Below are 17,842 nucleotides of genomic sequence, written 5' to 3' on the forward strand. Positions count from 1 at the left end.
TTATGCATTCCAAATATGGTTATGAAAATGTACAATTCTGAAATTTGTGTGGAGAGAGTTAATTATGCATGCATGATCAAAGCTCTCATGTGATCAACACATTTTGGTGGAGATTGATTTGTAAAACACCAGTTTTTGGTTCCAAGAGAACTAAGCCTACACCATGTATACGTATACAATGTCCCTGTCAACTAGAACTTGCAAATCACCCAAGGATGAGGGGGATTTTGTTTTTGGTACAGATATTTGAAAATACATTTTGTTAAAAGTTATGGAATGGTTTGATTTGGTGGGTAACAAACATGAAAGTAATGATCCGCTTACATTGGTCATATATAAGTTAATGAAGGTTAATAAAGCACACTATTAATTAATTGCTACAATGGAATGCAAGATAAAATTGAAATTAAAGAAAAATGTGAAAATTATATCAAAGAAATGAAACATTTGATTTAGGTATGGGACTGAGTATAGACAGTGGCGGTACTGGGGGCAGGGGAATGCCCCCAGTCAGAACTCTTTCTCCCCTGTTGCCCCCAGTAAAAACCCTAAATTAGTTGATTTCCCCCCCTGAAATTCACTTTGCCCCTCAATGCCCCCCGGAAAAAATTCCTGGCACCGCCACTGAGTATAGATGGATAGAAGGGCTGATTTGAAAATCTTTATGACTTGCATCCAAAGCTAAACTACATGTATTAGTATCAATCGGGTCTAATTAGTACAGATGGGTTGTTCACATAATACATCCAGATGCAGATTAGTCCACTTTGCTATGATTCAGATTAGAACCAGTGCTCTACAACAACATCAGATTGATCTGAATCAGAATATAGATTAGTCCATATTAGTCCAGATTCAGTTCCCTGTAATGATACACATTCTGTGTAAGATCTGGATCTAGAGCATAATCTGTATTAAAGTGATCTATACTGATCTGAACAAGAATCATGTGAACAATCCCCAGTATTGCATCTGGTCCTTATTGTCATTTGCATATATTGTCCCTTTGCCGTTCAATGTATAGCAACTAAGTTAACAGCTACAATACCATGAGCACACAGTGCGGCTTATTTCAGTTGAAATTTTTTTAAACAAAAACATCAAAATAATAAAAGAAATGAAAATTAACGAAAATCCATGTATTTTACAATGAAAATTTTTTAGACTGGAGTAATTGGCTGTATCTATAGTAACAGATTATTTCACATGACATTTATATTCAACACATAAAAATACATTGGTTATGAATTACTTAGACGACCAGCGCCATTATGGATAATTAATATCATTTAGAGTCTGCTAATACCATATTTCCGACATAATTCTACCAAGAAACTATTTCATTTTCCATCAATTCTCTACCCAGCTTGTCATCAAGTCAGCTGCATTATCTAAAGTTAAAAGTTACCTAAATGTATTCAAATTTGACACTTTTTTCATCCACTGATAATTAAATTATTATTGTCACATGATCCACACGTGACACATACAAAAATACAGAAATAATTGTCACGCTATCATCACATGATCAACACGTGAGATCAATTTGTTGCTATTGCTTTTAAGCATGATACATTCATGTCCATCACATTACAGTCACATGTCCATCACATGGAGACATATTACATGGCCAGTACAGGGAGTATGGTGGTAAATTGCATTCTATCGTGGTCTGGATGCTGTGTTTCAAAGTGCCTTCGGAGATCCACCTTCCTCTGGAAAGCTCTGCCGCAGATCTTGCAACCGAATGGTTTGTACCCTGTGTGCTTCCTGCTGTGTGTGATTAAGTTGGATGATTGACTGAATGCTTTGCCGCATACTTGACATTTGTGGGGTTTCTCACCTGGAGAAAAGAAAAAACAAACAAACAGGTCGTTAATAAAGAAAGTCGGATTCTAATGTTTGACTCATTTTAACAGTTCAAATATGTGGTAATAATTAAGAAAAAGAGTCATTTTGTGCAATCGAGGTCCGCATGATCCCGCACTGCATATTCCCCTTTCATCATATAGACATAACCAGTAAATGGGCGCGTATAGTAAACACAGAAATGACACAACAGGTAAAAACAGGTAAACAAGGAACGTATATACATGTAAAGGAAACATTGCGTACACAAAGGCAAAATTAACGAATTTTATACTGTTTTGTACAAGTAATTCTCAGTGCCGAGATTAGTAAATCAGTGGGAAGAAGAATATGCGAAATCGTATTCAACATGCCTAAAAGTGTGAACGTAGATGATGAATATGTCGACGAGAAAAAATATTCAGCATTTGAAAGATGGCACGTCTAACGCGAATCGCACCGTCTCAACGTGTTAGAATCAGGGAGTCAAAACCCGGCCGATGTGATAGCTTGCCCGTGTCAAGCACGCCTCAATTTCGCACCATTTAAATGACAGGCGTTACTAAAAAATTGACATCTTCATATCCGCTTGACTTTTTTTTTTTTACTATGGTCATAAAATATGAGGTAGAAATCTAAAAATCTTATTAAAGTTGCATGGTTAAGTTTGAAGTCGTCGTCATTCTAAAAATTATATACCATCAACCACTCTCTCTAAACATGCTAAATGCGCGTTTGGAGATAATTGGTGTGTTATTGTTAAATTTATACCACTCACTATAATTAACACGATTAACGAAACAATAATTGCATAATTGATGTTATTATTACTTATCCTAATTAGTTAATACGATATTGTAAAATGATCGAGGTGATTCCAAGCGTATTTTGTCCTTTTAGTTATAGCCATGATAGCTATGTTATTTGATTATAAACACTGGTATAATCATGATAATCGCTTAGGGTATTCTGTGTTTGCATGAACGCAATCGCACAACCAACTAAATATTCCCGGGCTGATAATATATTAACCATTTTTTGCTGTTTATTTAATAATAAATATTCGAATTAATATTCAAATAAGTTTACAAACAATATCCTAACGATTCCAAACTAATGACTTCTGAACATGCCATATTTGCAAAAGTGTAATAAAAAAGCAATCAGATTCAGCGGATATATGTCGGAGCTAAAATCAAGTATCAAATTTGATGGTTGTATCCCGATATAAAAATGACAAATTTGTTTATATCTCAACACCATAACGTCATTAATATCCCCTAGTTCAAACAGATTTGTTATTAATATCAATGTTGAATGTATAGACTCTCGGTTAAAGAGAATACAAGGAAGTATATACCTTATAAATGGTCAATTCCAAGCAACCTCGTCCAAATTGTCAAAATTTAAAAATCAAGTCAAGTATGTGATTTTGGTCTCATATTGTAGCTAAAAAGCTATATTTTCTGAAAACGTACTTTTTTTAGGAGGAAATGGTGTCCATTGTTAGAAAAACATCCTAATTTGCATAAATTTGCATATTCTTGACTGGTAAAAGCAGCAAAACTAAAAACACAGCAACTGCTCTGTACTGTAAAATTTTGGAAACAAATTATGCATGTGAATATAAAGTTTATAAGCAGCTCAAAATATAAACACCAGAAATTTTCAAATTTTATAACGTGTAGCTTCGTCAGCATTGTTTGAGTACCAGTTTTACGATTAAAAGCATCATTCCGCAACGCAAAAGTATCATTTATTACCACTGCAATTTTAAAATAAGGTTGATTTTCATTGAAACTAGAATGCAAAGCAAATTTATTCATCCCTATCCAATGACCCAAAAATAATTTTCAAAAGTCTAATTTGCGGCGGTAACGACCAATTAAAGTTGCATCATTCCGCAACGTTGCGGAATGATGCATAATTCATAATGTGCCCGTTTGAGAAAAAAATATTCACAATTTTGGGTTAGAACTTTCTGAAATGCATTGCACAGAATTATCTTTACAGTAATTGATGTTTCAGCATTGCCTGAACCATTGTAAGTGACATAACACCACAAAACCCCCTGCATCATTCCGCAACGCCATAAGGATTCATGGATTGCAAGGATTTTTTCTTTAAATTTACGATAAAATAAAAACAGTGATGATTATTTCTTGATAGATGGTGATAGTTGTTATGTTACATCCTATGGCTAACACCCAGTGCTAAATTTCACTTCCAAGAATTTTAGACTAGCAAAATGTTGACATAATTTTAGTTTCAAAATGTGACCATGCAACACAAGTTATCTGATTTAAAAAAATCAGTGATAAATATTTTTGGATAAATATTGATATTTGTCAGCTAACATAAGTAGCCAAGTATATAAAACACAATTTACTCAAATTTATTGATCTATTTATTTTTATTTTCAAACATGGACTGCTTTTCATTTTCTATGGGATTTTACACACAGCATCATTCCGCAACGCTCCTTGCATCATTCCGCAACGTGACCTAGTGTCGGAAAATTTGGCATAAAGAGACGATGCCCAAATTTTTTTTTAATCATACTGACAATAGTTTACATCCTAAGCTTTAGATTAAGTGGCAAATTTAATATCTCAGATTACTAAACTCACAGAGTTTGTCAAAAATGTTTTAGTGCAAAAATACTGGTCCCGTGCGCATCATTCCGCAACGCGAACTTTGCATATGCAAATTAGGAAATTAGGGTGGTTTGGAAAAGTTTCTCCTACCTTAATCATTCACTAACCAAAAATACTTTAACATTATGCTATTCACCTTGTGCTGTTAATACATATTTGGCTGCTGCATCAAAAAGAAATTCGTACAAAGGCAGTTTGCATCATTCCGCAACGCTTGGAAATTAGTCAAAGTCTCGGATTGATTATTAATCGGAACGATTTGTTTAGTTTAAACAAACCGTGTTTCTTATCAGGGACGGTTAGTTTCGGAAAATCCTGTCAACATTTTGTACGTGACAGGTGTGCTAGGCTATAATATGATATGGTTTTATTTTAACCTCTGACTTTAATTCTTGATATAAACCCGGACCAAAAATAATTGAGTAAATATTGTATACACCAAAAAAAATCACTAGATTTATTTTCTATCTTTCAATTTCAGCATGCAATTTTAAAATAATGTCCATACGAATGAAAACCTTAGATTTATTCAATCGCATTATTTTATTTATGTAATTCCATGTGGAACATTGCATCTTTTTTATGCGAGTCAACTTTATAGACAGTAAATTGAATTGTATAAAAAGGAAATTAATTCTAAAAATCCCTTAAGTCCACGCGTTTTCCCGCGAGATTTAGTAATGACGGGATTAAAACATTTTGTACCTTTTTAATCTTGACGAAATATAAAGATGTGGTCATTTTATGCAATTCAACCGTGAAATTTATAAGAAAATCACTTTTAAATGACCTGTACAGCCATCAGTATAGATCAGAACTGGGAATAATTTCAATTATAAATCAGACTTTTTGAAAATGTAAAATCAATCTTTTATGTCGTCTGATATAATCCGGGTTTTGATTGGAAATGGAATAATGCGGGTATGTATGCCTGAAAATTAGGGGTAATTTCGCGGTGAACCAGGCATGCAGCTGCAGGCAAATTTGTAAGCTTTAGATGTGATTTTCGACATTAATTTGCTTATATAGAAATACGTTGTGCTGTGCAGATTTAAACAAATAAAAAGGAAGCTCTACTCAGTGACATTTTGGTAAGCTTTTTGACCTTTTCAAAAGCAACAATAATCAGCCGTGGTTTGAATTTCGCGAGCAATCTGGCAATTAATTTTACCCGCGACACCCGTCTTCATTTACCATACAGTTGCGCGGGGCATTTTCACACATAGGTTGGTACGGTGAAAATAATACAGTATCACTAGGGGTGAATTTCATGATGAATACTACTACTAGCATAGCATGCTATCCTTTTTTTGTGCGTTTCTATTTTGTAAGAGAGAGATTCTTTTTGATTTTATTTCAACAGTGTTCAAGATGGAACAATCATTTCTACGAAATCTGAACTCAAAAGTGATTAAATCCATACGTAAGCTCCTTTACTGAACATGGTTAGATAGTTTTCAAAAAAAAATCATCAAAAGCTATTGTTATGCTTAGAGATTTGTTCAGCTTTACGTTGCACTTGAAAAACAAGACTCACTGATTACGCACAAGTGGCTCTTAACTTTGAACAAGCCAACTGTACTTAAACATTCCAATCTGGTATGGGTTGAAAAGGTACTTGAAAATTGAATCTGTAATTGACAAATCTTATTTGTCTTCAAATGAGTCAATCTTTGTGTAACGTTGTAAATATGCAAACACGATTATCTATTGAAAGATGATTTTGTTAACATGGTGAACAATAATTTTCTTGAAATTGACTTTACTAAATCTTTTCACCATATAATTCTTTATAAATCTCTGATCATGTGGATCGATTTGGAAATGCGGAAGTTTTGAATAAGCTAACCTCTGATGAACTCCCTGCAAGGTGGATATATAAAAGCTACTTGGCCGGCACATAATATGAGCAAGTATGCAAGTTAAATAGGCAGCTTAAGTTTTGTTAAATGACAACAATGGAGAAAAGGTGATGCACTCACGTAATTTTGACACCCGCATATCATGGTGGGGTGTCATTTACACGTCTTGCACCGGTATTCTCTTCATGTTAATATAATTATAACGCCTAGATGTCTATCGTAAATCACGTAGATGATACGGAGTGATTGCATTCAAAAGTTTATATTTTTTTGATAAAATGTATTCTTTTAATTTTTTATGAATTGAATAGATTAAATTATAACTATTTTTACCTAATATCAACATGCAAGTTTGGTCAAATTGATGCTTCAAATGCTGATGAAATTGTTTCTATATATAAACTCAATCTGGTTAGCAAATCAAATATAACGTATTGGAGCACGTAACGTGTTTTGAATTGTGCATAGTATCTACCTCGCTACTGCATGCATACAGATGACGAGGGACGCAGGTTGCGCGCCCCAAGGCTCCCGTCGCACCTAACACGTTTACGATATCGCTTGCCATTTTGCTAGTCATGTCATGTATTTTGGGCGGTCTTTTACTCTGGTTTTCAACAGCCCTTAAAAACTCCCCTGACTTAAATAGAGGCGCGTCCTCGTCAGATCATATAGCATGCCACATATCCCAACTCACCAACCCCCTTTTCATTAGTAATCAATTATTCAACCACATCCGAAGTATTCACACAGCGTGAAAAATTAAATCTCGTTTTTTCCTTCTATTCTACAAAATCAGCTCTTTTTTTTTTTCATCCACTCTTTAAAGTAAGCCTCCCATATCTTGTCTCAGGTTTTGACAGATATTTTGTTATCTTGGGCATGATTTTACCTCCGAATTTTTTGACACTTTAAGGAGTAAAACACCCGGCGGCAAGGGTCAGGAAAACGACTTTTTATTGCGAGTAACGCCTTTTGATTCCGAGTGGACTGACATAGAAGTAGTATAAGAGGTTGATTCGGTATACCGGATCCCCGGGAAACTCGGGGGAGCTAGCCGACCGACAAGGTGCAGTGGTGATAGCTTTCTAGGATTTTACGCTCTCTGATTCAGCCCTATGGCAAAGTATCGCACCATACCTATGGACCACGCATAACAAACAGACTCAGTTCCTCCCGAAATCTCTTCCCAAACACCATCTATCATATAGCCTTTCTGTTAACAGTAAAAAGTCACTATTATAGCTCTATGGCCAAAGGCAAATTTCACGATTTTGTTTCTTTCTAAGCAAGGGAAGTGGCTATTAATGTTTAATTATAAGGTTGAATTGAGAATTCGATACTCGATTGAATTAGCCAGGCTAAAAAATAAAGGTGTTAAAAAGTGACCGAGCAAGATTGTGTGGAGATTTTTAGCTGCTAGGTATGATAGTATAGCCGTGATAGGAAATCTAGTCCTCTTCTTGTATGTGCAAAGTAAATAACAAGCTGTTAGTTGCCCGAATCAGTCTTAATGATGACGAGTTTTGTGACATTTATTGACTAGATCTAGCCTATATAACTTTATGATTGGACGTACAAAGATTAGAAATTGGGACAAAAAGATGATTGTTGATTAAAAAAAGTTTTGAACCTAACAGATGTTTAATACGCGGGTATTGATAATAATGCTATCTTCAGTAGATAGCTAGCAAAGTTCTTACATAAACGCTGATGGCGCTCGAGTAGTTAGTCTATCGTGCAGCCGTCACAAGCAGCTGGCCGATGGCGCATAGAATGCAAGCTCATGCAACAGCAACGCAGACGATGAGCGCGATTTTCTTATGGCTTTGTCCGTGTTCAATGAAGCAAAAATACCACCAAAAAAACTTGGCAAGTCTAATGGGCCATTCTATACGGTCATTTATGCCAGTATGACTTTGGTTTGTTATATTTCATTGATGGTGTTATCGGAGAAATGTTTCTAAATTACAGGTTGAGGTTGTGATTGCAAATTTGTAGGTGCTTTGGTCGAATCGGTGCATCGCATCGCGGGAATTAGCACTCATAATTTAGAGTCGTTTAGATTTTATGACGACGACGAGGTAAACCCCGATTCATGTTATACTTAATGAAGGTTATTACTTTGACAAATTATGGGACAACTGTTAAATTGGCCGAGATGTGCAATAACTCAAACCTCTAAAGCTAGCAATTTGCCAAACGTTTTGTCTAGATCGTTCAGCTGAATGTCGTTAATTAATGTATTGATGAACATTATGGGACACAGCATACTGTACTTTGTACTGTTCTTTTTAAAATCAAAACTATTTCGTCTGTTTGTTTGTTTTTTTGTTGCTTTTTTAGTCTAGAATTCTAAGCACTTACATGTAATTTACTTTTCTGTCCGAATTCCTTAGAAACCGAGATTGTGTTTTCTATTGTTAGTTTAAGAATATTAATCCTTATAAAGATTTACTGTGATTTGAAAGTGAATAACATATTATACTGAAAGCATAAATACAATTCAAAAGCATAAGTAAATGTGTTTTAATAGCAATAGTATTTGATTTATTTGGTTATCCAAAACGGATTAACAAAACTAATTCAAATGTACAAAGAGTTTCCTGTTTAATAAACGCGCACATCAAAAATATATGTTCAGTAAATTGGTCAGATTTTCTCCTAAAATCTGTAAATTTCATTCGAAGCTTCGTCGGATATGAAAAGAAAGATTAAGTTTTTCAATACTTATACATAAAATTAATCGCATTAAATGTATAATGGCATGTTATTGCAAACTATCTTTCCATATAGATTTCTCACAAAAGCTGAGTCGGCATTCTATTAAAAATGTTTCAGTAATTTTTTTGACCAGATAGGCTCATACCGCCAATGGCGATGCATGTATAATTGCTTTATTTTTATGACAAATTGTAGCCACAAATTAAATCCGGGATTTTAATATCAAACGCTTTATTTAAACCAACAGTGGCCGACAGAGTTTATCGGTCTTACTATTGATACAGACCCAAAACGAACATATTGCTCAATCTTACTATATTGACATAACAGGTTAAACTCAACAACAATTCAAAACTAAAACCAGAAGCTATATAGACTGAATCTAATCATTATCACTATCTCGCCCTCATCAAATCGTATTATGATTGCCAAAAGTCAAACCTAAAAAACGCGCGCTAAATTGTTTGCTGACTAAACGCTGACACCTGTACCTGCATATCACGGCACGTGCCACTGATTGTTCTTATCTATATATAACATCGAGATTTCTGAAACTTTGTTTGCAAATTGCAAATATCTATGGCTTCTTGAAAACCTGTAGGTTTATATTTTTGTTTCTTTCTGATAACATTATAAAAATGCTTTTGTGGTGTGTTCCGTGTGTTTAGTAATACTGCTACGCACCTGGTTGTCTTTGATTTAGTTCCTGTGTGATATTGATGTAAGAAACAAAGCTTTTTTTGATAAGGAATAATTTGGTGGAAAATCGTACGGAAAGTAAATAAATTAGATTCAGACAAAGGTAATGGGTATAGAATACAACTCTGGAATACAACAAAATACACACAAAGACGTAGCATGACAATGTTTGACCATATCTACAAGACATATATGAGACAAGCAATCACATCACATAAACGTTTCGACCATGGGCCTTCCTCATGACGTCAGCTTACCTGTGTGAATATACGTGTGTTTCTTCATGTCTGACTTCTGATGAAAGCGTTTGCCGCAGTACTCGCACGGATATGGTCTAGTGTCAGAATGGATCAGCATATGTGTGGACAGAGTCGAGGATCTCTTGAAGGACTTCCCACATTCCTTACAGCTGAAGCTTCGCTCCTGATTATGTACAGCTCTATGTTGACTCAAACTCACAGCATGTCCAAAAGTCTTATGGCACAAATCACAAGCGTATGGACGCTTTCCACTATGGGACCGCCGAACGTGCACCTCTAGTCCATGAGGGGTTGAGAACACTTTTGAACAGTCTAAGCAAGTGAATGTCCCATGGGGCATTGTGATGGGAGAAGTGGGAGATGAGAGTGGCGACTTTTTGGCTTCTGAAAGTTCATCTTCTGAATACTGACTTTCTGGTGAGGTTGGCGGAATATGATGCCTTAAGTCTATGGGTAGGGTGGGCCTCATTAGTGTTGGGTGATGTATATAACGTGGTACACTGATGCCGACTTTGGAGTGGTACCATTTCAGATCGTCTGGTACTAAGGAACCCATGATGTCCTTCTCAAGTTGTGCAAAACGTGCGCGGTATACATCGGTGTAACTCAGGCGACCATCTTTCAAAAGCTCTGAAATTTCCCTGCTGATAAAACCTGTAAAATATAATGAATTCAATCTTACAATTAGTGTTTTAACTTAGGGTATAGGCCTATATCTGTAGAAAGATTTATTATAATCTAAAACACGGAACGCGCGTTGGCCTCAGTCGTGCGTATAGATCCACAACTTCCGATTTTCTGGTACATGCATTAACAAGGTGTTAAAATTGTTAGCACTTGCTCATAAAAATGAATCAAAGCTCAAATTTTCATCTTGAAATTTCATCATTTTCTTCTATCAAAACTATACACGGATCTTTTGACATGCATATCACTGTTAATAAACATGACTGACGACCTGTACCCGCGAAAATTGATCTCCTGATACGAGGCTGGTAATGTGTAACGAGGTCATGCGTAAAATGCTAAATCACTGCACCGTGGTTTCCTCTTTGCTAGGTCGATCGCGCGTGCCCAAATTTGGAACATAAATGAAATCTGGAAAAGTACGCAGAGTCTGGCACGAGTATATATAAAGCAACGGTGCACAGCATGCAAAAACCACTGGGTAATGGACGCTCTCAATGAAAACAATGTTCCTTTTATTATATAGCAAAAATGACAAACACTTGTATCAAACATTATAATGTGATTACATAGTGCCTGATTAAACAGATGAATGAAATGATCAAAGGCATATAAATACGCATTTAGACACTTCCTATATGTGTAGATTTTGTCAATTATAATAGTAATTAATTTTAAGGACTATCTAATTAAACCAAAATTTATTTATTTATTGCTATCTTTCAGTAGATAGCAGCCCTGTTATCTTCAGTAGAAAGCATATCTTCAGTAACTGGCATACCTGCTATCTTCAGTAGATAGCATCGATGCTGTCTTCATCATATAACATCTTCAGTACAGATAGGATAGCATTTTTTTATAAATAAATAGCACCTCTGCTATCTTCAGTAGATAGCACCCGTGCTATCTTCAGTAGATCATAACCCTGCTACTGGGCCTAGATGTCATATATTATCTTCAGTAGAGAGCATCACGCAGCCCACAGATTTATACACGCTCCTTGAACTTGCAAGTATAGCAGAAAAGGCTAATCATTATAACCATGTTAACAGCACAGCCCTCAATCGAGAACACTTCATCACTAAGTCAACCATGCACAAATTTTCATTAGACAAATTTGTCGAGGCTAAAATGACAATTAGGGAAAACGTACACAATCAGGATACTACATGGGTAATAAGTATCATGTCATCGCTAAAATTGACGAACACCCTTGTCGGGATTTCCCTTAAGCCCCCAGGGAAGGAAAGTCGCCGTTTGTCTAGTACTTCAACACTAAAGTCATGTTTGTTAAAGCCATATAACATGTTACTATCTTTTGTCTATAAAAATGTGCAAAATGTTTACAAAAGCTATGACATTTTGCATGATTTTATTTATTTTATCAGATTTATTTACTGATATAAGGGGTTTTATAACATAATAAACATTTTTTTTTTGTAATATTTTTCTAAAACAGTTAATACTTACCGTTAGCAGGTGGTGAAGGAATGTCATATGTTGATATCTCACTCGGCCACCGCTGTCCGCCTTCTGCACTGGACGGTCTAGGGGGTGCCACAGGGATCAATATTGGGGCCATTATGCCCGGTGGTCTCGACAATACTGTAGCTCCTTCGGACATTGGCATGTTGGTAGTGAGTGGATGGCTCATTTCGGACAGTCTCCTTTCCATGAGGAGTGTTGGGCTGTGTTGCTTGGATGGGATGGCGGCGACTTCTTCCCCTGCACTTGCCGGGCTCCTGCACTGCTGAAAGGGACCCAACGTCACGGAGCGTTCATACTCGGCGTAACTTCGTGGGATGTCTGCAATATAATAATGGAGATGGATGCATGATGTTACCCGGTTTGACTTCATAGCATTACATGTGAATCATGTTATCCAAACCATTGAGGGATTGGCGAATGATGATGCATGACCAGGATAATAAATTTTGATAATTATCTGCTGATTTTATTACGATCCGTTAATAATAATAACTTGGAAGCTACCTCGTGTGTTCAACTTTATTTCACATTGTGTAAACAATGACATCTTGAATTTGTTAATCTCTGGTGTGGACATGCTTGAACCGGTAGCAAAATTCCTCATTTCCACAAAAATACAAATACTGACAAAGCTGGCCATTTTGTCAAAAAAATAATCACACTTGGTCAAACATTTTCTCTAAGAAACCACCGACAATATTAGAAATTTATCAAAACGAACGATTTTCATAGTGGTCGGTAAAGGTCGGTAGATACACTCAGACAGAGATACTCTGGGGACCAGAGGTTATTAAAATGGGTCTTTGAATCGATGGGCCTGTCAAAAAGCCACAGAAGCGAAACGCCCCGTATTATATGCGATGACTTGAAACGTGTGTCTTCTATGAAGGGCATGTCTATGCATTTGGCTGAGAAATGGTACACACTGACAACATCTTAAAATACTAGCTATTTTCTTGATTTTTGCGGTCACATTACAGGGTAGTTCACGCCTGTAGAAAACATGATATGAATGGTATGACACCTCGTTTTGGTTGGTAAATTTTGACACAAAAAATGGCATTTTTGCGCGCAATTGATATAAGAATTATGATAAAGTTGGTGAAATACGATTTATTTTTTACGTTTGTAATTTGACACACGTATATCAAAGCGTCATTATAATACTAAAGATCGTTTAGCATATTAATATATTGCCGTAATGATAAAGAAAGTTTTAACAATACCAAAATAAATCACAAATTAGTTAAAAATATAAAATTTTATAACGTAGCCCAGGCCATAGCCTAGCCACACGCTAACTTCAGCTGCTTCTCGTTTACGCACCAGAAGTTCCAGATTTTATACAATTATTTTAACTATGAACTCTTTTGTGTCAAATATACAAAAAGATAACAAATCACGTCATATGCATATATCCGTAGAGAGGTTTCAATTTCTCAAGTAATTACAGGCAAATGTATCTACCCCAATGCGCACATCATCAAATCAGTCATTATACTGGTTCAACAAATCAAAAATGTATGCTTGGTTGTAAACTAAAAAAAAAGATTAAATAAATGTCAGTCACAAACAAATGCATAAAAATCAAGTATAATTTTATCATTTAGAAGTTTAAAAGCATCGCGTATAATTAAATTGGACTGTAAACTAAATAACAATCAAGTTACCAGTATAATAGTCGTGTATTTATTTGAACATAAACTCTCTTTATATTTTGCACGTTTGTGCATGAGTGTTTTCTACTTGATTCTAACTGATTTCAGGACAATTTTGACAATTGAATATAGTCGCGTGGCCTGTCATAGATCCGTGCACCGCGGCAAATTTATTATTGAATTACGTCCAATTCACAATGACATTGAATAGTTTTGGTTAAAAAGGGTTGCCTTGCTTTACACAAGGTGAAAAATCACTTCACTGGCTTTCCTTTTGTGTGTGTAAAATAAAAGTCGGCATGTGGATTGAGCAATGGTGTATTTATACACTTAACTTTTGTTAACGTTTAGTGTCGTTAACTATATGAATTACAAATTAAATGCATTAACGTTTTAGCTGAAAGTGAGAGCAACTATAAACAAGTCATTCTAACACACTTAATATAATCTAATCATAAACTTATCAATTATGTTATTGTATTTTTTCATTTGTGCTTACATATAGCCTATACTCTATTTTCGGTACACTTTCATTTGTTAATGTTACTTTAATTTAAAAGGCTACCAAACGGAGCATTTGTACAGTCAAATTGAGGCACGATTTACGTTATTTCACCATTAAACATCGGTGACACATACTAGTATAAACTTGGTATAAACACACACACACGTAACATAAATGTATAAATTGACGACAAAAACTTGCGTGACACAAAATATTTGCACACATAGATGAGATATCTGTTATACGTCTTGCAAAGCTAGCTTACCTGACTCTGCGCTTCTCTTACGAGGAGTAACCGGCGTGAAGGCACTACCAACTCGCGCTTCTGCACCAAGATGTAGCGGAGACCTCGCACCATCAGATGCTGATGAAGATGGAACAGCCGCCGCGTAATTCGCCTTTTTGCATCCCGTACTTTTATTCTTAACCAAGAAAGATCGTGGCATGTTGACAGTAGAAATGACAACAAAATCACACAAGAGAAGTGAAAATCCAATATGGTAAAATGGTATATAGATGATGAGCTATGCTCCTATAGATACCAAAAAGCGTGGCCTAACAACGCCACTAGCTAACTGGTATTATCAACACGATATCATCTATACGAGAACGATCATTGAAATGATTACTAACTTGTGATACGCCTCTCTTTTAATAATACCATGATACGGCTCACTCAAAAATCATTATGCAAATGAAGTTCGCTTCAGTGCGTTTGTCAGTGCTACCATACCATAGCTCATGCATGCCCGTATAGTCCATCACAGCATGGAGCGTTCAATATGTCGTTTGTCATTGGTCCAAAAGGATTTGGGTTCATCAAACAAAAGAAAAGAGGATGGTGACTTTATTGATAGATATACATGCACACAGGTGTCTTATAACACATATAGTAGTTTACAAACAAACAGATAATGCAAAATATAAGTTGATAAGTAGATTTTATCCTGAGCATGCGCAAGCACTTATTCGAAAGAAAATATTGTCCAAGTCAGGTTTAGTGTCCGTGACTCGCCCGTTTTCAGGTTTGTGTTAACCAATCAGCGTGAAGATGAACTATAAAAGACATTGCTAACTCCCGATTGGTTCAATTTAAAAGCAAAATTATGACGTCAATAATGTATTTTTAATATTGGAAAGTTAATATTTTTGAAGTACAGTAAGGTTGATTATTGGCTGCTCTCTCAATCCAAGAAGATTCCGGGCTAAAAATCTTTAAATTGATAAAGAAAAGGAGCGAAGCGGGGAGCGAAGACAATTATAATGTTTTCTAGCGATACCTTAAAATCATATAATGTATTGTGTTACTTTCTTTCATCTGAAATCGTTAATGTATGCGAGGATAGCAAACTGCATGATACAATTTTTATGAAATATGTTCGAGGGTTTAGAGACAAATTTATTTGGTTTAGATTCATTACTATTTTCTGGGCAAATATTAAATAAATTGGATTTTTTTAATTAATGAGTGGACATGGTGGACAGTGGGGTATTATTAGTCTATTAAGTTGCTTCGATTATACCAATATTTTGTCTGTTTTAGGATCACTGCATGCAAATTATACGCGACAATATAATTATGGTTCGTTTTGGCAATCTGAAGCAGTCGTCCAAGGTACTGGTTTAGGGCGAGGGGTAAATTATGGACTAAGTTTAGCATTAAAGCTATTAAAAATACAATCCTGTATCTATAGGGTCTACTCAAAACTATACAACGCAAAGTTATCAATTAACATAAAGAACAGTTTGCAAATGTAATATTGCGCTAATGTCTCCACTTCTAAAAATATTTCCTAACTCATGATGAGCAACTGTGCCAAATTTCATGCTTGTACGTAAAAACCCATAATTTTGTCACATATCTGCCTATAGCTAAATAATTATGCTGATACGTTAAGTTATATCGCCTGTACGTGTGATGCCATAACACACGAGGCTAGTTTAAGTTAAGTTAGGTTAGTTTACGTTAGGTTAGATGAGGTATGAAGTTCGATTAGGTTAGTTCAGGTTTAGTTAGGTTATAGTTATGCTAGGTTAGATTTAAGTTGGGTTAGGATAATTTAGTTTAGTCTAGATATGGTTAGTTTAGGATAAGTAGGTGATGGGGATACGCATCCTGCACAAGAACAAATAAACACAAATGGGGAACGATTGCTCGCTACAAGAGGAAACTGGATGGTATATTTAATAAGAAACTTTCTAGTTTAGGTTAGTTTAATTTAGGTTGAGTTAGGCTAGTTTAAGTTAGGTTACGTTAGTTCAGGCTGGTTATGAGCGGGTTAGCTAGCTGATGTAATGTAATGATTATGTTATGAGTGTGATGTGATGCGATTTGATGCGACCTTAAACGTTATACGTGTGGCCAATGTCATGTTATGTCACCGTGTCACGTAACGTTTATGTAAGTTTGTGCTAAATACGTCACTGGGGGACAAGTACCCTACCCTCTCTCCAAAATCATAATTGTAAGGTAAAATTTATAATTTTAAGGTAAGATTCATAATTTTAAGCCGGGATAATTCATAATTTAAGGTACACTGCATGTTTCCAAAAGCTTCCGCGTGTGCCTTCCGCACCCACCCCTCAGAGCATTTCGAGCCTCGGAAGGTCTCATATTGATATGGCCCAATATTATTAACAATCTTCCGGAGCCTCTACAAAACCCGTACGAATCAGCCCTCCACGATCCATTGAATGCATGCATGCAGTATCTGGTTGTCTATCGGCGCGGTATAGGCCTACTTGGTTTTACTGGGGCCGATTCAAAAACTTCAAAATACCATCCATACCTTGTAAGGGAGTGTTCAGAAATACTTTGGTGGGGGGGCTGGTAAAAAGGGAGGGGGGGGGCAAAAAAGTTTTGGACCTTAAAAGAGGGGGGACCAAAAAGTTTCAGGTGGTAGGAAAGGGGGGGGCCAAAAAGTTTTCCGCTTTAAAACCCAAAATTTTCGCGCGCTGCGCGCGCATTGAGACCCTGTATATCACTTTTAACATTGGCTACTTGGGTTTTCAGTGCTTTTGTTTGAAAATAATTATAGCACTTAGTGTAAACATGATATACAATTTATCTATTAATTTTAAAATTAATATAACATTAAAGATGATCAGCAACATGCAACATCTAGGTTGGTCTAAGAAATACTGGCACTTTTTATCATAGAATTTTATATCTGTTCAAAGTAGGCTACAAATCAAAATACAACTGATCAAAATACAACTAGGCCTAAATAAAGAAAATATTGCAAATAAATTGGATTTCTTTGCACGTAAACTACATACTTCAGTTTACTATTTCTCATTGCAAAATTATTTTGTACACATAGGCCCATGGGTAGATTTACCACAGGGCAGAGTGGGCACAGCCCCAGGTGCCACGGTCTTTGGGGACAAAACTGAGACCTGTGTACATTTGCGTGACCAAATTAATCTCATATTTGACCATTTTAGCTTTTTG

The 17,842-nt window shown here is 35.8% G+C and overlaps 1 protein-coding gene across 1 annotated transcript; it reads right to left on the bottom strand.

Moving 5' to 3' along the window:
- Positions 1-1,444: 1,444 nt before the first annotated feature.
- On the bottom strand, positions 1,445-15,026 carry LOC140136803 (uncharacterized). The gene is made up of 4 exons (XM_072158401.1): positions 14,654-15,026; positions 12,208-12,543; positions 10,048-10,704; positions 1,445-1,843 (listed from the first exon to the last, which is right to left on the bottom strand). Exons 1-4 carry the CDS (start codon positions 14,832-14,834, stop codon positions 1,623-1,625), a joined length of 1,395 nt encoding a protein of 464 aa, XP_072014502.1. The 5' UTR covers positions 14,835-15,026; the 3' UTR covers positions 1,445-1,622.
- Between the last annotated feature and the right edge of the window lie 2,816 nt (positions 15,027-17,842).

The sequence above is a fragment of the Amphiura filiformis genome, chromosome 17 (assembly GCF_039555335.1).
Source record: "Amphiura filiformis chromosome 17, Afil_fr2py, whole genome shotgun sequence".
NCBI classification, from domain to species: domain Eukaryota; kingdom Metazoa; phylum Echinodermata; class Ophiuroidea; order Amphilepidida; family Amphiuridae; genus Amphiura; species Amphiura filiformis.